The 22,876-nt window shown below is 35.4% G+C and overlaps 1 protein-coding gene across 5 annotated transcripts in view; it reads left to right on the plus strand.

Moving 5' to 3' along the window:
• The first annotated feature begins 1,660 nt into the window (after positions 1 to 1,660).
• Positions 1,661 to 22,876, plus strand: part of LOC107706226 (adenylyl cyclase-associated protein 2-like) — a 25,859-nt gene continuing 4,643 nt past the window's right edge. Inside the window, exons 1-7 of one of the 5 annotated variants that reach the window (XM_016509863.1) lie at positions 1,664 to 1,957; positions 6,103 to 6,233; positions 7,565 to 7,665; positions 11,880 to 11,957; positions 19,007 to 19,150; positions 19,714 to 19,799; positions 20,114 to 20,219. In XM_016509863.1, coding sequence (XP_016365349.1) covers positions 6,113 to 6,233; positions 7,565 to 7,665; positions 11,880 to 11,957; positions 19,007 to 19,150; positions 19,714 to 19,799; positions 20,114 to 20,219 — 636 coding nt within the window. In that variant the 5' untranslated portion in view covers positions 1,664 to 1,957; positions 6,103 to 6,112. Of the gene's footprint in view, positions 1,958 to 6,102; positions 6,234 to 7,564; positions 7,666 to 11,879; positions 11,958 to 13,752; positions 13,982 to 19,006; positions 19,151 to 19,713; positions 19,800 to 20,113; positions 20,220 to 22,876 lie in introns of those variants that run through there. The other 4 variants (XM_016509862.1, XM_016509864.1, XM_016509866.1 and 1 more) reach the window with 4 other exon arrangements.

Consider the following 22,876-nt stretch of genomic DNA (forward strand, 5'->3'; position numbering starts at 1 on the left):
CCTTTAGCAATAGTTCCGTTTGCTTCATTTGTGAAATTTATTCTATTTTGCTCCATTGCAAAACGATTCAAATGAACCCTGCATGTTTAAACTAGAGAAGGGAGACATGTTGAATAAACATGATTAAGTGTTGATTTCAGATGGCTGATGAATAACGAATGTGTTTGTGTAAACATGTCGCCAGAATCACTAAATATAATTTAATATGACTAGTCAGGTGATGGTATAAGCAAATTTGTGTATGTGTGTTGTTTGTGAACCTCATACGGGATAGATGGATAGATTGAGCAATGTTTGAGCCAAATCGCTGTGTCATGGATCTGAGATCTACCATGTTGACCTAGTTGTACCCAGTCTTCTAATGTTCAGGACAGAGCACTTTGGGTAATGACCATAAACCGGCCCTAAATTCCAATCCAGTCTGACATCCCATGTAACTCAATCCTAAATTTAAATATAAACCTCACGCATGTTTTATCTGTACTTAAAACCCAAACCAACCCAGCACCTGTATTCCTTTCAACGCCATTTTGCATATTGAAGACCCGCAGTGGCTCAGTGAATTATTTAGGGCCTTTCTGTGCACTTGGTACTTCTCGAGGATGTTCTATTTCTGCCCGCCGTGTAACCTGATGCTAGCTCGTGTTTCAGTACCACTGTGACACAGCAGCGGCGGAAACTTTCCACCACACCATCACCAGGGATGCCTGTCTAACGTCGGCCATGATAGCACAGGACCGCGGGAAGAAAACGCCACCGGGAACTGATGCAGAATAAAGGCACTGATACCGGCTGACAGGCAGATTACTTCATAATCTGTTGTAGTGTCAAAAGTGCAATGAAGCAAATGTGGAGTGTAGATAATTAGTTGCTCAATAGGTAATGGAAATTGAATAAACTATAAACAAAAGTAACAAAATGATCATCAATGCGGTTTATGTATGCATATATTTATTTTTACATTTTGTTCTATAGTGCAGTAGTATTCTCTGACAAATATGGATGTCTGAGATGATAAACGGTAATTAAAAAAAAAAGTCTAGCTTTTCAAACCATGTAACAAGTTCTTACAAATGTTTGTTATCCTTGTGTTCATATTGGCTTAATACATTTGTTTCAATAATATTTATATTAATATATTAATATTTTGATATTTAGTATTTGCATATTTTACTATTCAATTATATTTTTGATATTTAATATTTTCTATAACATTTTGATTTAATGACAGGTAAAACACTAAAATATTTACTTATCCTTGCACCTTGAAAACAGCAAGCATAAACAATCACTATTAAAAACAAACAAACAGAAAAGTTCATATTTTACTATCTGACCTAATATGGTGATATTTAGGGTTTAGGTTTTTTATGTGTGTGTTTTTTTTTTTACATGACAAAAAAGTGGCTTGAATACTGACTTTTTGGCACCCAAAAGTATATTATTAATAATGTTTATGCTAATAATATGCGTTTTATAATTTGCTTCAACATTTATTATTTAAAAAAAGCTCAAAGATTATGCCAAGCTTTTATTTTTCCAGGAATTTTATGACACTTGTAATAAAACTATTCACATATAGATAGAAAAACACCTTCTGAAATTCCTTTAGTGGCATTCAGTGTCATATTTTCATATTTACTCAATGGGTGGTTGCTATTCTTTCAGTATATATTACTGTCATTCAAGGTGGCACCATCAAGATTCAAGATGTCCTTAGAAACCTTCTCAGTCTAACTGTCTCACTGCTCTATCTAGGCATCTTGATGTAACCTTTCTCTGATTCATCCTTCCCAAATACGGAAGTCCTGGAAGCGGCTGCCCAAGGCTCAGTTGAGTGACAGCAGGAGAGCGCCGGGGACGGCAGGACCAGACCGCCATAGCCGAAACACATCTCGCTTTTTCTAAAGAAAACGTGAGAGTAAACCCCGGATCCCTTGTCAGAGGTAATATTTGGGTAAGAATGACTCTGTCTCTGTCATGTTATGTTTCCAGGTCGTTAGCGGGACGTTTTGGGTCGCGCCTCGCGCTCTGAGCGGGTGGGAGGTTCTCATGGAAACGTGCGCGTTTTTGTGTTTGGAGACACGCGCACTCGCTGTGCTGGCAGCAATTTGGTTTGAACTAGCACGATTTTTAGGTTGCAGCAGTGGTGTGTTGGTGTCAGAGGGCAGGGTGCCTTATCTTTTCACTAATGGCAGGATCTGTTAGTTGTCATATCAGCGCGTGCAGGCGTCTGCTGCCGGTGGGATAGAGATGACGACGAGACGGGCTAGTTACTTTAGCTCTGTTATTAGACATGCCATGCGCTACATTTCAAGCGATGCTGTCTAGTAGCAATTCTTATATGTTAATATTATTATAAATCAATAGGGTGACATAGCCTACTCCCCTTGTATATTGGCTAGATTTCAGAACAATTAATATTCCTTTAATAAATATATTTCGTAATTTTGAATATAATTTTTTATATATACATAATATGTGACCCTGGACCACAAAACCAGTAATAAGTAGATTGAGTAGGCATTATTTGTAGCAATAGCCAACAAATACATCGTAAGGATCAAATTTATTGATTTTTCTTCTATGCCAGAAATCATTAGGATATTAAGTAAAGATCATGTTCCATGAAGATATTTTGTAAATTCCCTACCGTAAATATATCAAAACGTAATTTTTTATTAGTAATATGCATTGCTACGATTTTCATTTGGACAAGTTTAAAGGCGATTTTCTCAATATTTAGATTTTTTTGCACCCTCAGATTCCAGATTTTCAAATAGTTGTATCTCAGTCAAATATTGTCCTATCCTAATAAACAAAACAATACATCAATGGAAAGCTTATTTTTTGACTGGTTTATGACTGGTTTTGTGGTCCAGGGTCACATATGTCCCATCACCATATTTGCTAAATTTCAGAGCTTTGTTTCAAGAAAGCATTTGTGCATTTGTATTATTTATTACAAAATATCAATTATGTAAAACATGTAAAAATATTATAAAATATAAAAAAATGTAAATACTACTACCAATGATTTTAATGCTTGTGCTATATTAAATATGTATAGAAGTTATTTTTAATACAAATAGTAGATGCATTGGGTTCATGTTGATGATGATGATTTTGTTTAAACCAGAATCAGAACCAGAATAAGATTTATTGCCATGTATGTTTACTTAAACACACAAGGAATTTTGGAGATTTACGCAAAAAATTAAATATAAATATGTGTGGAGACAAAAGACAAGATAGCCAAAATATGTATGCATGTACAAAATAATCTATATACAGATACATACAATTTTGCAAGGGAATGTTAATAACAAAGGTGAAATTCAGTAGTAGTTGTCACCAGGATGTCGCAACTCCCACCTTTTTGGGAGATAGTCATTACATTTTGTCCCCCCTCTTCATAAAACATTTCTATACCCCTGGTTATTCAAACATGGTAAGTGATGTAAATGACGTAGATGCACAAACCATATTTCTTCAAAATATCCTCCAGACAGCCCATGAAAAGATTATTAGTATCTATATTAGTGTCCCTACATAATTTCTTGAGAAGTTGAGCTACAGATGTCCATTTTTTTTTTATTCAGTATGCAATCAGGGTGTTATTGAAAGGATGTCACACTGGCATTCAAGGCATATGCTTTGAAATGTTTATTAGCACATGAGCTCAGACCCCCAGTCACCTTCTCTCCCCTGTATCCGGGTAAAGCATTGCTCTGCATTTAGAGTCTCAGAATAGACATTCAGAAATAGATAAGAGTGCCTAGTAACTGCATCACTCCTGAAATATTAGTTCAGTATTTATCATGTTTAATGGCAGACTAACCACACATAGGCAACCAGGTTGAAGCAATAGTATTTGATTTGACAAAGGCCTACTAGATATTTAGAGTCATTTTTTAGCCTATAATGCTGAGCACTGTGCTCAAGTCATGTAGCCACTGGTTAGATGATCTCTGCTTAAGCTGGAGGTTTGGTGCCCTGTGTTTTTAGAAATGATTCTGTCTGTGTCACAAGCTCAGGGCTTATTCTTCCTCTCTGAAAAGCCCAGCTGAGGCCCAGGTCAGGCATTTGGCAGGGCCTAGAGAATTCTCTAGAGAGATAACAAGATGACGTGAGCGTTTCCACACTGGGTCACTATTAATTACTGCTGACGTGTGTCACAGAGAGAGTTGCTCTTTTAGAAGCTACATGTTAAATGCAGCAAATACGGCTCTTTTGTTGTCTATTCTCTCTTTAATGTCCAGGTGAATGAATCAGTGTGGTGTGCTGTTAGCTCCTAACTTCTATTGTATGATGATTAATTGTGTGAAGGTGGTCAGGTTATAAGTTGATAATATTGTTTGCCAGATTGTGCTCATTTGCGTGTTTGATTTCTATGTTATATCAGACTTTTCTTCCACTCCACTGTTTTTTGTAACGGACATATAACTTCCCAGTTGAATCAGAATAATTGTTTAAATGTGTGTACATAAAGGAAATCTACAATATATTCCTTCACATTATTCACATTACAGATTCTTATTTGCTCTATTTCACTTCTTGTAAACCGACCAATGCATTCTTTAATAAATAATAGAAAAAATAGTATTGAGTATGATAGTCAAGTTTGTTGCCTTGATAGGTAACAGAGATCACAAAAGAGGTACTGACAGATGTGATTATTATTGTTCAGTGATATGAACCAGATTGGATTATTAAATTCCACCTTTTTCCTCTAATAAGAATAATGATGATGACAAGCTGTTTATCAAACTTCAAATACCAGCATGAGATTTCATTTCTGCCAAATTTGATTTCAACTATTTGATTTCATATATGCAGATGTTAGCCAAAACAGTTCGAAATATTGAAATATTTGATACTTTAACTGATACATTATTGCTTTTTTGACTTAGTGTATGTGTGTATATGTATACACACACATGATATGTATCTCTCTCTCTCTCTCTCTCTGTGTGTGTGTGTGTATACCAATGCGGCAACCTCCCGCTCTCTCTCGTGAAGCCAACAAGGAAGTGACTAAAACTGCAATTCATCAACTGGCCGCTAGAGGCTGGCTGCAAAAGGGAGTCAATCCCATAGACTCCCCATGTTAAAATGCCCAACTTTACAGCAGAAAAAATCGTTTACAGCCTGGTTCAAAAAATTATTTTGGTCTATATAGCTAATTTTGCCCTTCATGACAACTGTGAGGGGGGTGAATTTTTTTATAACTCACACACACACACACACACACACACACACACACACACACACACACTTTAAGTCAGTTTGATTTAATGAATAGTTTTAATGAACATTTTTAATGACTAAAGGTCAGAAATGAAAGATGAATGAAGCAGGTCTAATGACTGATTTGATGTATTTTTTTTTATTAATAATGACTAATAATGACTAAAACATTTCAAATATAGAACAGAATTTGTATTTGCTGATCCGGTGCTCAGATGGAGGCTGAAACATGTGAAGATAGCAGCAGTATTTATGGTTTGTACTGCATTCTGGTTGAGTTCTTTTCAAAGGGTTTTAATATGGGGATAATAAACATGTTATGTAATGAAATAGTTTGATAAACTGCTGATTTTGGACTGTCAACAGCACAGTTTGTGGCCTCCTCTTGACGCTGTCATAACTGAATTGACTGTTACATTCCTGTTAGGCAGCAGATGAGTATTGAGGTGTGGTCATGTGGATGGCTGCCAGTGAACTCTCCACGCCTTCATATACTCACAGTGTCTGTGTGAGCGCTAGATTTGCAGAAAGCCAATATTAGCTACTTTATCATTTATTATAATATATTAATATTATTGTAATAACAATATTTTTTATATTTTTGATAGTGGATGTTATGATGGCAGTGACTGGCATCACTGGCAGACTCCAAGAAAGTCAATAAAACATTCCTCATAATTATTGTTGTCAAGTTTCTCTGGGATACGTGCTGTCGTTTGACCTTTACAGGGAGCAGACAGTGTTTTATTGAACAGACTGGTACTCAGGTCATGAAGTCCCAACAAATCAAACAGCTTTCATAGGCCATAACGACCATTTAGCACAGACCAAGAGTTTGCTCTGTTTCTCCAGGACCGTTGACATGGAAGCACTGGTTGAGCGTCTGGAGCAGGCAGTAATTCGTCTGGAGGTGGTGGCGGTCAAACTGCAGAACTGTCCTGGGGGTTTGGTCAACGGAGACATCAGCAGCATTATCAACGGAGGTATCATAAGTACAGCAGATTAGGGCTGCACGATTATGACAAAAATCATAATTGTTGATTATTCTCTTGAAATTGTAATTGCGATTATTAATTACGATTATCACAATTTACACTGAATGATGTTTATACCATTGTTTGATGCAACTGCATGCCGTATTTTTATATGAAAATAAACAAGCTGAAAACACTCTAACTGAAAAACCTTTAGTGCTTTTCTATAGTTAAGCCTTAAATGTCAAATATACATCGGATTGGTTTCTTCTTTAAATTATAGAAAAAGTAAAAATATGAAATGGTATTATAATGTTATACTAAAACTAAAACTAAAACAATGGAAAAACCCTTAAGATAACATGTAGAAAGAAAAAAACATATCTTAAGCGTGCAGAATAACATAAATTGACTTTTAACGATTAATTGCCGCTTTGAGCGATTACGTAATTGTGGCATCCATAATTGTAAACGCGATTAGAAATTCGATTAATTGTGCAGCCCTACAGCAGATCCTGAATTATTCAATATATTAATAGTTTTTATTTATAAAGCATAAAATGCTGTTGTGGTCTGTTTTGATGAGTCCACAGGGCATTGTCTGTACAGATTATCTTAAGGAGAAGACTTTTAGGGGATTTTTTTCTTCATGGGAAAAATATTCTCATTGGAACAGAGTGGCATTAGCCTTGGCAAACTGCACATTGACAAAGTCTGAAATATATAATGGATATGGATGTCAGTGAATGGTATTTCTGAACTCTCTCTTCTGCTTCCTCCAGTCTCGAGTTTGTGTGTGCAATTCAATGTTTTCACAGTGTTTTTTTTTTGTGATAGATTATATTTAGTTTGACCATTTTTTTTCTCTCCAAATTGTTCTACTTGAGTTATTGGTTCTGTAATAAGTGATTTAAATAGTGGCATTATTACTAATAATAACAATAACATTAATACTAATAATAACAACAATAATAATTTTAATATTAATTCTTATTTTCAGCAATAAGATTTTTGTTGTAGTTATTTTATTTTAGTCATTTTTTTGTGTCAGATATCTTAAAAACAACAAATAAATTATACACAAAATATGCTGGAGTCTGTAAATTGGATCTGCAAATCATGTATCATCTGCTTGTCTTAAAAAAGAATATTGGTTGAACTCTATATTATATTGCCTTGTCAAAAATCTCAAAATCCCCAACAATGAATGGCATTTCAAAGCATCTTCCGTTGGATGTGTTGCTTGTTCTGTTTATTTTGTTGAATTAATGTTGTTTATTAGATTCTGTTTATTCCGTTGAATAAATTCTGTTTTGTTGCTTTCTCTCTTTGATTTTAAGGTGAATCCGAAAGCATGGAGGCGTTCGACCATTTGCTGAGTGGTTCAGTGTCTGAATATTTGAGGACCAGCACAGCTATTGGTGGAGATGTGGCTAAGCATGTAAGTGCAAGCGTTTGTGAATATCAATGTCAATGCAGATTTTACAAAGAGACAGGAATTCTGACAGAAGATGAGCAGAGGTAGATAATATAAGAGTGAAGTCATTCTCCTAAGAGCTCTTAGTTTATAGAACCAAATGACTGCACAGACTCACAGCCGTCCAACCGTCAGCCCAACAGTACAGCTGCTCAGGGAGCTCACAGCTGTTGCTTTCCAGGTTCACATAACTCTGCTATACTTGACAATTGGCTTTGTGCTCTTCTGTTTCCCTGCAGCCTTTTTAAATCCATTCGCATCATAACAAATGGAAAATGTTTTATTATAATCTTTGAAAAATGGAAAAAGTGAAGGAAGAACAGCTTTTGTTTGTCTAAAGCATATTTACAGAGACAACTCGGCTTGTTTAAACTGCTTCTTATTTTTGCTGCAGCCATGAAGTGCTGTATTAATGTCTTGTTATTAGACTGGAAAATTACTGTTTTGCTGTGTTATTTTATTAAGAGAGGTTATATTAACTACAGAATTTTTATAAAATATTTCAAAAAAGTCTAAGAGTAATAAAAAAAAAACACGTCTGATGGTGTTTTTTCGAAATACAGTATTGTTTAGAAGTTTAGGTTGGTAAGATTTATATGTTGATCAAGGGTGTTGACCAAAAATACAGTAAAAATAATATTGGGAAATATTACAATTTAAAGTAACCATTTTATAGTGTAATATTTTTTTTAAATGTTCTTTAATTCCTGTGATTCATTCTAATATGCTGCTTTGGAGCTCAAGAAACGTGTCTTCTTATTGTCAATGTTGAAAATGTTTTTTCTGCTTAATATTAATGTGAAAACTGTGATACATTTTTTTTTCAGGATACTTTGATGAACAGAAAGTTCAAAAGAACAGCATTTATAAATACTCTTTTGTACCATTATAAATGTCTTTATTGTCACTTTTCATTTATTTAATGCATCCCTGCTGAATAAAAGTATCCATTTTTTTTTCAAGGTAATAGTTTCTTTCAAATACCGAAACTTTTGAACTGTAGTGTATCTTAAAGGTCACTCTTTTTGCTTAGAAATTTCGAGATCTCAACAATGTCACACTGATTTCAGATTTGCCGAAATACAAAAATCTGCAACCAAGTCAAAGATTTCAATATGAACTAAAAAATGTCTCATCAGTCTCTTGACCAAGCTATTGGCAATTGACAATAATTTTATAATAAGATAAACATGAAATAAAATGTCCTGGTCATTATCTTCATCAGAATGAATGTGCATTTGCTCCATAAGAGCCCTTACCATCAATCATTTGTCAGCAAGTGTTTCTGTCCCATCTGTCCTAACACAAGGTACTTTTCAAGTTAACGGCCTGCAAACAATAACTGAAATGTTAGGGCTTCTTTTTGACTGACAGTACATAACGGTCTGTATGGCTTACATTTCATGTCCAGTCACTACCGATTGGTAACTAAAGAGTTGCTTGAGAAATGAGGCGCTGGACAATGTACTTAGTGTACACAGAGGCACAGTGGCTCATTCTAGTGATGGAATGTAATATTATGAGAAGAGGGAGAGAGGATGGGTGAAAAGAGCAGAAAGAAAGTGGGAGAGGGATGTATGTGTCCTCTTTGTTAACACTGGAATCCTCCTCAAGCTCAACTCAGAGAGGAAACGTTTCTCTTTTGGTCTAATAAGAGATGAGAAATGGCTCTTTGACAGTGTGTGAGTGTGTGCGCGCGGGATCTTTTGCTCAGTGAAAAAAGAGACTGTCTGTGCTAAATGTTTGTGGGAACTTATCATGGTCTGTTGGTCTGTGTAGATGTGGTCTTTTGGGGGGTTTTCAAACTTTTTAATGCCAACAACGTCCAGATATGATGATCCCCTAAGGACTCTCTTCTTAAAATATAAAGGCAGCTGTATATTTTCACGTATACAAACCCATTTATAGTGTGTAAAATAGTAAGTTTAGTGTAAATAAAGACAACTTGTCATTTTCAAAAATAAATAATTGGCTTTTGTTTTTTTAATGTTTTAAATATAATATGTCAAATATCATATTTTCTATATCTATTTAAATAATATTATATAATACAATATTTATTTAAATAATATGCAGTATAGAAAAAAGTCAGGGGTCAGTAAGATTTGTTTTCATTGTTCCAAGATTCCAAGAAATTTCAAATAAATGGTTAGCACAAAAATATTAAACAGCACTGTTATCAACATGATTATAATAAGAAATGTTTCTTGAGCACCAAATCAGCATATTAGAATGATTTCTGAAGGATCATGTGACACTGAAGATGATGCTGAAAATATAGCTTTGCATCACAGGAATAAATCACATTTTAAAATATATTCAAGTAGAATTCAATTGAAATAATATTTCACAATATTACTGTTATTATAGCGAGCATAAGAGACTTCTGTCAAAAACATTTCTTTCAAAAACACATTTCAAACCCCAAACTTTGACAGATGTACATAATACTACGTATTATACTACTTAATAAATACATATATATTTTTTTCTTTACCCAATATTAGAATCTTAGAGGAACATCTTCAGTTTAGTTTATACCTTTGTATTGAAATGTGCAAACAAAAACCCAGATTGAAACATGACATGTTTATTACATTTACATTTAGTCATTTAGCAGACGCTTTTATCCAAAGCGACTTACAAATGAGGACAATAAAAGCAGTCAAAACTAACAAAAGAGCAACAATATATAAGTGCAAATAACAAGTCTCGGTTAGCCTAACGCAGTACACGTAGCAAGGTGTATATATATATATATATATTATATACACACACATATACACACACACACATACAAATAAAAACAAGTAGATAGAATAGAAAAAATAGAAAGCTAGTTTTTGTTTGTTTTTTTTGTTTTTGTTTTTTAATAATAAAAAAAAAGAAGAAGATACATATAGATAAAGTAGAATTAAAATAGAATAGAAAGTGTTAGAGTTAGAGGGTCAAATAAAGGTGGAACAGATGTGTTTTTAGTCGTTTCTTGAAGATGGTTAAGGACTCAGCTGCTCGGATTGATTTGGGCAGGTCATTCCACCAGGAGGGAACAGTTAATGAAAAATTATTTATATATGTGAAACTGTAATAAACTACAGTATGATTGCAGTTATTGTTTCGATCCAGTTAAGATTGGCATAAAACGTCTTAGAAAAGTTCTAGAAAGAGATCGCATACGATATCCCTTTCTCCTCTGCCACACACTGCTGGTCTGAACCACAGCCTGATTGCCTTGATTTAACCGGGAGTCATGCAGAGGTGACCTTTTGAACCTGAAAGTGTGGGAATTACCGATGATAAATCCCGTGAAGTGTCTTTACCTCGAAAGGCAACATTCACCAATCTAAGTTTCTCATCAGTGCTGAAAGACATGGGCTGGGAGAGGGTTTTATCTCCTATAGTCAGCTCCTTTTAAGGTAAAACAGACCTCTGGCTTTCCCCATGTTCTGCAAGAGGAAGTCTTTTCCTAAATGTAGGATTTGCCTCAATTTGTGTGTGTGTGTGTGCAGCAGAGGGTTCAGTTCCATCCAATTAGGTTTTACTTCATTTAGGCGTTTCTCTAACTTTGGTACTTTATGTCCCCAAGGTTGATTTTTATGTAACAGAACTTTTTATTATATAAAGGTCACAGTACAACTTTCTTCAAATCTTTCTACCTTAATTTTTGCTGCTTCTCAAATGCCCTTTATGGATGTTGTTTCATCATTGTCCTAGAACCAGACTTTAAATCTTAAAATCCATCATAAAAATATTTTCACATTCTAAATAATATGATTAATAATATGGTTAATTTGAAAACAGAGTGAAATATAAAAAAAATGATTGACTTTAATTGAATGAGCATTATATTAAAGAAAGCAAAAAAGGTAAATATCACTTGTGAACAGAATATATTTATATATTTACATGAATATGTTTTATATATTTATTATTTACATTTCACATATTTATTAAAAGAATGCTATTGTGAGCTTTTCAATTCAAAAATTATGCAAAACATGCAAAATCATAATTTAATTGTGCGTATACATAAAATGCTAGGTGAAACTTAGCCTTCGCAAGACATATTGCAAAAATGTTCGTAATGTTAGTTCCACCACAAAATGCTATTAAGTACAATACTATTACAAATATAAAATAAATAAATGTGTTGTTGCTTGAATTTTTTTATCCAACAGGCAGAGATGGTGAGCAATGCCCTTCAGGTCCAGCGTGCTTTCCTCAAAATGACCATGACACATAAGGAGCCGGCAAAGGTATAACCAAATCAATATATCTGCTTATGATTTCATACATTTCAACTAGATGTAAACTTACGACATGCAACATTTCACAGTTTTATGGTCATGAAGTAATCAAGGGGTGTCTTGGAGGGCCGCTGCCCTGTAGAGTTTAGCTCCAACCTCAATTAAACCGACCTGAACCAGCTAATCAAGGTCTTCCTAGGCATACAAGAAACTTCCAGGCAGGTGTGTTGAGGCAAGTTGGAGCTAAACTCCAGGACCGAGTTTGAACACCCCTGAAGTAACCACTTGCATTAAAGCACTGTTAGCACATCTCACACTACAGAGTTTGTCATATTTAAAGCACCATAATAACAATGTTTAGCTTGACTAAAAGTGCCTGCTGGGAGAGTCTCTTCAGCAAATGACCCATATGACTCTGGAGTCTGTGCAGTTTCAACAGATGTCTACCTGAAATTTAAAGTTGCGATGAAACATATGTCTGATCAGATCTTTTCTTCTGTATTGTGACAAGTTTGAGTGAAATGTAAGTCTCAATATAGAAGAAAAGTGGGGTGGGGGACTTTTATCTGCTGGTTGTTGATTAGATGGAAGCAAATTGGTTAAAGCCTAAAGAATGCTACTGTTTTGACATAACCACAGACTAAATGACTGAAGAAGTTAGCATACATCACTAGAGACTAGAGAGATGTCTGTCATTTCTCTGGAAGATTGACTTATGGCATTTTGATTAAGAAGTCAAGTTAAGAAGTCAAGAAGTCAAATAGTTAGGGTGCATTTTCATTTCACGTCGACTGTAAAGATCACCAAAAGTGAGATTTCTGTCATTATTTTCTCACCCTTGTGTTTCAGATTTAAATGTTATTTTTCTTATGAGGAAAATGAAAACAAGTCTTTTTTTTCCAAGGTAGAGATTTTCCAAACAGATGGAATAATGGACCTAAACTTCTAATATCACAAAGCTATTGTGTGCTTTTGAAAACTTGAAATCTTGTGTTTACCACTTAAATGTTTCTTTACTGAGTAAATAATGACAGAATTTTTACTTTGGGTGAACTGTGCCTATAAATTAATAATTCACCCAAAAATGAACATTTGCTGTACATTTACTCCATCCAAGCTATATGAGTTTGTTTCTTCATCAGAACAGATTTGGAGAAATTTAGTATTACATCACTTGCTCAACAATGGATCCACTGCAGTGAATGGGTGCCGTCAGAATCAGAGTCCAAACAGCTCATAAAAACAACACAGTAATCCACACGACTCTAGTCCATAGACTCAGGTGTCCCGAGATCGAATCCTGCCTAGTGGACCTTTCCCGTTCCCACCCCCCATCGATCTCTTCCACTCACTTCCTGTCATATCTATACTGTCCTGTCTGCCAAAAAAAAAAAAAAGAGGACTCTTATTTTAGCCAGAAGCAATGGTTTAAAGTTAAAATGTCTCAATGATGATTTTGTTTATTACAAACCAACAGATTTTCGCTGCATGAGGTTATTGTGATGTTTTTATCAGCTGTTCAGAATCTCATTCTGATGGCACCCATTCACTGCAGAGGATCCATTGGTGGGCAATTAATGTAATGCAAAACTTTCAAAATCTGTTCCAAAGAAGAAACAAACTCATCTACATCTTGAATGTCCCGAGAGTGAGTACATTTACACAAAAAATTAATTTTGGGGTGAACTGTTCCTTTAAGGGTGATATAAATTCAGTGCTTTTCAACTTAAAAGCTCTGTTCTGCTTTAATACGACCTCTTACTCTCCTCCATACTATTCTGAGCGATGTGGTCAGCCATGCGACTACGGTTTCTGTTCACATAGGGATTACCTCTCCCATTTAAAAAAAATGCCAATGCGACACATTCCCAATGCATTCACACAGTAGCCAGGGGGAAGTGCAGGGGGCCAGCGTGATGTCATGTCATCGGACTTTGGTTCACGTTGCCCAAACAGGAAGAAGATCTCAGGCCAAAGGCTATTGGACGAAAGTAGGATGGAGAATCAAACACTGGATAATAAACACACAAGTGGTAGGAAAAGTGCTGTAGCAGGACTGTTTGTGATATTTAGTGTGTTTTTCAGTTTTTTATTTCGATTTTAAAAGTGATTCTGGTTTAATTTGAACACAGATTCAATATTTACTGCACTCAATGGGATTTACACAACTGAGGGCCAAATCTCTGATCTGTATGTGACAAACTAATGGCCGTTGGCAGAAAATCCCATAAGATGTTTGTTTTGCATCGTTTGCGCAACAGACATAAATTATACCTTAAATCATGCAACTTATGGAGAATTGTGCTATTCCTTTTCTAAGCAGACCTAATGCTTATTAAAAAATCCTATATTGCATTGAGGAATAACAACCTAGCAGTAACAATCTCGCATTGTAGTGGTTATATCTAACAATTAAATAAAAACAAATAGCCACAACTGCAACGGTCAAATGCATTGGTGAGGATAGGAGGGTATTTCTGCAAATGGATTCCCACAAATATGAATGGAAAATCACTCAACCTGAATTAGATTTGCTAAGAAAAGACTGGTCTGACTTAAAAATCTCTGTAGTACTCTACTGTGCGCGCATTTACACCAGCTCAGCCTCACAATAATTCTCAAATACATTTTTTTTTTCTGTTCATGCATATATAAATATATCCTACAAACATTCTCTCAATCACACACACTATGTTTAGCCATTGTTCCTCTCCATCAGTAGTGTGAAGTGCGTGTAGCTCCCAAGAGGGATGCTGGACAGTTGCCCTAAACCTCTGGCTTTTCTCTCTCTCTGAATATGTGTGTGTGTGGGACTGTGCTTGCATTCTGTGGCTTTTTATGGGCATGTTCTATATTTGAGCCGGTGTGTGTCTGTGGCCCAGGTCACGTGACGGGCCTGTCGCTCGGTGAGGAGTGTTTGTGTGGCCTGTAGACCGCAGCTGTTTCTCTCTAATTCCTTTCATAACAGAGTTGTTCAGTGTCAAAATGCATCGCACCGTGACTGACCAAGATGTCTGTTCAGAGGATATTTATCCATATCTTAAATTCTGGTCATTTTAAGTAAAGTGTAACTTCCATAGTTCATATATGTGTCCAATTATTTATCTAGAATTTAATTTTTTTTATTTAATTAAATTACTTCATTAAATTATTTAATTTAAATTAAAGTGTATTATGTAGTTTAAATATATTTCAATAGATTTTCTCCAGAGATATACAGCTTATGTATCCAATTATATATCTGGAGTTATTTTATTTTATTACATTATTTAAATTGAATTTGATATTATTTAAATACATTCAAATATATTTTTTAAAATCATTTTATACATATATTTAAAGTAAATTAAACCTATATACATGTATCACGGTGAGGAGGAGAGTTTGAGTGCCCAAAGACTCTTCAAGGACCACAGCTGGAGAACACCTACACCACATGTTGTTTGGGAGGGTTTCAAGAAAAAAAATCAAGAAAAGAGCTGGAGGTCCTGGACATCTTGTTTAGATACATGGCATCATTGATTCTATCAAATACCAACAGATAAAAAATCTAAAAGTGACTGACTCTGTTAGAAATCTTATAATGGGCCATGTTTGGATCTTCCAACCAGACAATAATCCAAAATCAAACCTTAAAAACAACACAAAAATGGATCACTGGGCACAAAGCCAAGCTTCTGCTATGGCCATTCCAGTTCACTGACCTGCACCTTATAGAAAATGAGTGTGGTGAACTGAAGAGGAGAAGCACCATCATGGAGCTGGGAATCTGAAGGGTCTGGAGAGATTCTGGATGAAGGAATTGTCTCTGATCTCTTGTCAGGTGCTCTCTAACCTCATCAGGCATTATAGGAGAAAACTCAGAGCTGTTATTATGCCAAATGGAGGTTTCAAAAAGCACTGAATAAAAGGGTGCCGTTAATTGTGTCCAATGTGTATTAGAGAAAAACATTTATGTCATAATGATATTTCCCCCCATTTTAAATTCTTATTATCCAATGAAAGGTTAGATTTATGTGAATTTTTTAAATAAAAGATCAAAAGGATTAACAATGCAGATTTATTTTCACAGCCTTCTTTGATCATATTTACCAAGGGTGCCAATAATTCTGACCACGACTGTATACACACACACACACACACACATAGTGTATTTCAATGTGAAGCAGTGCTTTCTTGCCGTGTAATTCATAATCGGTTGAGAAAGCTCTTAGCTCTGGCTCCATTCATAGCTCAGAGATAGGCAGGTTATTTCTGTTCTTCTCCATGGCTAAGCATGATGTGAAGGGAAGTTCAGAATGATGCTGGAAAGGTACTTGCACTTCGGACAGCGCCTTAACAAGGGCTGTAATGTCCGAGTATGGATGAAAGAGGCGCCTTTGTTCACAGAAATGAAAATCATGTGCATGTTGTTATGGGAGGAATTTATGTAAATACGGGTTTGCTCTCTCTCTTTCACTCCCCCTCGGTCTTTATCGCTTTGTGCCACACTCACACATACACAAACTCAAGCCACAACAACCCTCGACACTTCGACCTTGTTGACACCAAAAACCAATGATGAGTCACATTCAGCCACAAAACATGTAAATATAGATTAATAAATACACAGTGTGCCAACATATACTGTCTAAATACACACTGTCTGTCTTGTTTGTTTATCTCTCACTCATTTGATGAGGTTGAAGTCAGGTCAACTGTGATTTCTTGTGATTTGCACATGAACACAAGTTCAGCCTGAGCTGGTGAGTCTGACTGAAAACAAGAAGCGGTATTTTTAGTCCAGAGAAGTCAGTTGTCCTCATTCTCGCACCGAGTTCTTGTGAAATGGACTGAAATGGTGGACATGGCAACTGCTTGAACACAAGCATAAATATAAAAACGTTCATTTAACAAAGGAAACAGTGTGTTCCCTCTCCCCCTTGTGCAGAGGTAAACTGTAAACATCAGTACAGGACAGGGCCTTACAAGGCGAGGGGGATCTCCCCATCATGGGCTGGAATGCTGAGTGGGAGGAAGGTGAAGCTCGCTGGACGTTTCATTGGAAAAAATGGTCCCACTAATAAAAGTCCGCTTGGGTGCCTCAGGCTCTATGTTTTTCTCTGTGCTTGCAGAAAAGGCCCAATGAAATCAAAATTGGAGTTACTGTGGAGTGGCTGTTTCTCTGTTTGTTTAGTTTTAAGATACTCTGTATGCTAATAGATGTACACAGATGTACACAGTCTTTAGGTACGGTCACATTTACCCTTGTTAAGCACATTTTTGTGGGCGTAATCTAGTCATTTCAATAGGAAACTACACGATTGAGAATTTCACGTAAGGCTGAAAGCTTTGCCTACACAGATTTCGCAGTGGTTTTGAGTTGGCCATGCAGCAAACGATCATCAGAAAGGTGTTTGATTTGTCACTTCTTTCCCTTTAGACTAGAGGGACAGTTTACAATGTTGCATTGCTACACTATTGCCGAAAGACAATAGTGCCTATGAAATTTTGCCAAAATGTTGCTAATGTGAATTCTGTAAATTCTGTCCATTTTGATGATTCAGGTTGGTCTATACAGATTTTAAAATCAGATGCTCTCTAGAATGAAAAATGTTCCTATTCCAATACCACATGCAGCTGACTAGCATGCTAGTGTACTACTTTTACTATTTCTGCAATGTCATGATAGAAATGCTAGCATGTTATTCCACATACAACTCTTCTATATGTGCAGTGATATTTTAGTATTTAATTTGTTTTAGTTTTTAGTCTATCTATCTATCTATCTATCTAGCTAGCTAGCTAGCTAGCTAGCCATCTAGCTTATCTATCTACTTGTAATTTTTAATTTGTTTTAGTTTATACACGTGTGTGTGTGTGTGTGTGTCTGTGTGTGTGTGCGCGTTTTTGTGACAAATGAGGACATAAATTTGTATAATGACAAGGGTATGACATAGGTATTACACGGAGAAGGTGACTTTTCAGGACATTACCCCATGTCCCCACTTTTCAAAACGCATATAAATCACACAGAATGGAGTGTATTGAAAATCTGAAATAGCACAAAGTTTCCTGTGAGGGGTAGGTTTAGGGGTAGGGTTGGTGTAGGGCAATAGCACATACAGTTTGTACAGCATAAAAACCATTACGCCTATGGGATGTCCCCACTTTTCACAAAAACAAACCTGTGTGTGTGTGTGTTTGTGTGTGTGTGCGTGTGCGTGCGCGTGCTGCCCAACTTTCAATAGGAAATACATCAAAACAAGAAGGAAATCTATGCAGACATCCTTTCAGGGTCTTTAATAGAAGAGGTTGAAACTCTACAGTGGTATACAGCACAAAATCTCCTTTTGTTCATCTTTGAAATATATTATAAAAGCTGGGCTCAGAGTTAATTGAATTATTAGAGTAATTTGATTGAATTATAAAAGTAAGGGATGGATATTTTATGAATGGAAGTTTTCTCACAGTTGACGTTGTTTCAAATGAAATTACTAAAATGGCAAAATACTGTATTTAAGTGGTTTATTAGAGCCTGCAAGACAATTATCACTATTAGTATTGCTCATACAAATTTTAGACACACGACACAAATCCTCTATTCCTTACTGTCCTATATCCATCAATGGCCAGCCAATGGACATTGTTGACAACTTCAGGTACCTGAGCATTATCTTAGACAATAAACTAAGTTTTGACCATCATGTCACAGACATTCATAGACGCTGCCAACAAAGACTTCTGGTCATACGTAAACTTAGGTTCTTTTCAGTGAAACCAAATCAATTGCTCCTTCTGTATCGCAGTATCAATGAATCCATTATTCTGTACAGTGTTACTTGCTATATTTCACAATGCTCTTTTGCACCAACAGAAATAAGCTTTTTAGAATCACTAATACCTCCTCAAAAATAATTGGTCTTTCTACACCTAAATTATTAGCTCTTATTGATACTGCCATCATTGCACATGCACAAGTGCATACATTGCATTTATGCACAACTCAGACTGTTTGATGTTCCACAAATGAATCTTAACTTTTGATTGATGGCTTTCCTGCTTTTATTCCCAATCAGACAGAGATGGCTGACCTCCTCAGACCCCTCTCCGACCAGATCCAGGAGGTCCAGAATTTCCGGGAGAAGAACCGCGGCAGCAGCCTGTTCAACCACCTGTCTGCCGTGAGCGAGAGCATCCCCGCTCTGGGCTGGGTGGCTGTGGTGAGCACTTCTCTCTGTCTCACACTGTGGTGCAGTCTAGTCACCAACTTCCTTTATACAAATACCTGGTTTGGCTCATGCATCTTATGCATTTGAGTCGCTTACTGTTAAGACTGCACATTCAGAAACAGTCATGGCTTGATGCTAGTGATGAAAGCCCACCAAATAAACTTCAAACAACATCACATTCATCCATTAGGCATATTTTCTTTGGTTGTGACAACCGGACGACCACACACAAACCATCTGAGTCATCGGTGAGAGGACCACCAAACTGATATTTGAATTTTGTATTTATTTTCTATTATGTAAACTCTTCTGATGTCTTCATGCTGTGGATGGCTGCATCTAATCACTGCAATGTGAATTTGGACTAAGACAGATCTGGACTCTATCATTTTCTGCTTTAAACTACCGCTGATGTTTACAACAAAGGTTCAAGGCCTCAGTTTTAGTGCTTTCCTTGAAATTGATCCTTTTTTTCCATGCTTAATATTTATTTTTATGAGTACATAAGCTTCTTTGACCATCTTTTGACCCTTTGTTGTCTTGCTCTGTCACAGTGTCAGAAACCAGGGCCGTATGTGAAGGAGATGAACGATGCTGCAATATTCTACACAAACAGAGTCCTGAAAGATTACAAAGACTCGTTAGTGCATTCGTTTTTTTTTTTAGTTCATATCAGATCAGTTTATGTTAATGTGAAATGTCCCTTACATGGTATTGTGATAATGATTATCATAGTCATGTATAATGGTATTTATCTGCTACTTCAAGGATCTTCAAGTAATACCATGATATTACTGTACTTTAATACCAGTTGGGTGCTTTTTGTTAATGTACCTACACACATAGTAAATTTCCCTCACAGTAATGTTGTACATGTACATTTAGGAAAATATGATTTATTTGTTCACTTAAACAATGCCAGTGAACGTTTTTTTGTGTCTCTGTTGACCCCAGTGACCCCTGTCATGTTGAGTGGGTTCGTTCCTATCTGAACATCTGGACTGAACTTCAGACCTACATAAAAGAGCACCACACCACTGGACTCATCTGGAACAAGACTGTAAGTGAGACTTTCAATTGGAAAATGACTTAAGGCTCACCTCAACTTTTTTGTATTCAGGAAGTATGATATGAATATTCTTGAATATTCAGATTGTACAATTAGAACAGCTGATGTTGGTAATCAAAACTCTACAGTAATATGGAAATCTGTCATTTTCAAAGACTTTTCAAAGTAAATATTTGCAATGCTAGATATCATGTTTCCGTTTCAAATTAGGAAAAACTGAAACTGCAATACAGAAAAGCATATTTTCCATTTTTAGTCATACAGAGGCTGGTTGAATGCAGATTAATTTCAGATGATCAACAGCTATACTGTGTACATCTATCTAGATAACTAGTAGTTATATTTATGCATGTCTGCCTTTGCAATTAATCTCTTCCAGTATATTGGTACTATACCACTTATATCCATACCGAAGTTAGAGAATTTTTAATTTATCAGTATTAGTCGATATTACATATTTAATTGTTCATGCTAATTTCCCCTATCATTTTACATTTAGATAATTTGTATTAATATTTAGATCAATTGTTTTTAAATTTATGTTATTTAAAATATTTCGCTTAAAGTTAATCTTTAAAAACACTCATAATTTAATAACACTGTTAAATGTAATCTTTAGCAAATATTGTACATTATAATGTTGTGATGCCTAAATTAAAAACAATTATTTTGAGTTTAATCTATAAGTTTATTCTATGAATTGAATCTATTTACACTATTGTTCAAAAGATTGGAAAGAAATTAAGACTTTTGTTCAGCTAGGATGCATTCAATTGATGAATAGTGACAGTAAAGATATTTCAAACAAATGCTGTTCTTTTGAACTTCATATTCATCAAAGGAGAACCCTTAAAAATGTATAATGGTTTCCACAAAAATATTAAGCAGCACAGCTGTTTTCTACATTGATCAGCTTTGCCATTACAGGAATAAATTACATTTGAAAATATATTAAAGTAGAAAACAGTTATTTTAACAATCATATTTCACAATATTACTGTTTCTACTGTATTTGTGATCAAAAATATGCAGCCTTGTCTAGCATAAGAGACATCTTTCGAAAATAAAAAAAAATCTAACCGATCCCCAACTTTTGAATGGTAGTGTATGTAAAGGAAAGTAATTTTTTATTTTACTGGCTTTAACTTGACTGATAATATGCAGCAATGTGTCAGGTTACAAAGAGATTAGAAAGTTTTTTGTTTTTTTTTACTTTCATAAAACAGCTTCATACTACTTTTATGACTTTGAAAGAATACACAGTTATCCCTTTAAGCAGTTCTGGGACTTTTGGAGATGTTAAATCTTGTCTGTCACAGGGTGAAATAGTGTGTGTGTCAAACAGAAACCTGAGAGCTCTCAGTGACTGTGTGTCAGCTGTCCCTCCTGCCATGAGGACTCTGAGTGTATGTGGAGGACTGTATGGTGTGGACAGGTGGTCATCTGGGTCTTTTTGCATGGAGGGTTTACCACAGAAATGCCCCCAACAAAAGCCTAGTGTGTCTCTGGTTTACGCACCTGCTCTCACACACACTCCTCGTAATTCAAACTCGCTTCTCATGTATTCCTCTCCTTTGAATTCATTTACTTCTGTGTATCCTCACACATCAGACACAATCGAACTCCAGCATCACTATGTATTTTTCTGCCGTGCTTCTCCACTTCCTCTAACAGCTTTTGCCTTTTCACCTCTTCACGAGGAATTGACCTTTAGGGTCAGAGGTTGGGTTGCCCAACTGTGTAACCTATGCTGAACATCAGCACAAGTACTGGGATTAGAAGTGTGTGTGTTTGTACAAGACAGGAAAAGATGAGTGTGCAACAGTTGTTTAAGCCAGTTTAAGTATTGAAGTGGGAACCGCGTGCAACTGTCAATGGCAGCTGTGCTGACAATATAAAACAGGCGTAAGTGTGCCGTCAGGGTCACACAATAGCCAACTGTGCCACACGGATCTGTTCTTTTACTTTAAATGTTGTTAAATAAGGTTATCCCAGTTGTGCCAGAAACACATGGACTGATATGAACTGCTTTCAAAAGATTATTGCATTAACCATATAGCAATATACTTTCCTAAAGAGACATTTGGTAACACTTTACAATAAAGTGTTGTTTGTTAACATTAGTTAATGTATTAACTAACATGAACAAGCAATGAACAATACATTTATTACACTTTTTATTTCTTCATGTTAATGTTATTTGTTAATGTTAGTTACTTTGTTAATGTTAGTTAATAAAAATACAGTCGTTCATTGTTTGTTCATGTTAGTTCACAGTGTATTAAATAATGTTAACAAACCCAACTTGTGATTTTAATAATGGATTAGTAAATGCTGAAATCAACATTAACTAGATTAATAAATGCTGTAGAAGTATTGGTCATTCTTAGTTCATCTTAACTAATGTAGTTAACTAATGTACCTTTCACTGCATATTTTGATTTATATTATTATTATTTTTTTTTTTATATATTATAGTGTTATAAATGTATCATTTGTGTGGATAAAGGTTTGAACACACCTACTCATTATTTCTCAGTTTTCCATTTTTCTTATAATTGTAATAATCATAATATATATATATATATATATATATACTGTATATATGTGTATATATATATATATACTGTATATATGTATATATATAT

The sequence above is a fragment of the Sinocyclocheilus rhinocerous genome, unplaced genomic scaffold (assembly GCF_001515625.1).
Source record: "Sinocyclocheilus rhinocerous isolate Xijiao unplaced genomic scaffold, SAMN03320098_v1.1 scaffold53, whole genome shotgun sequence".
In the NCBI taxonomy this organism is placed as follows: domain Eukaryota; kingdom Metazoa; phylum Chordata; class Actinopteri; order Cypriniformes; family Cyprinidae; genus Sinocyclocheilus; species Sinocyclocheilus rhinocerous.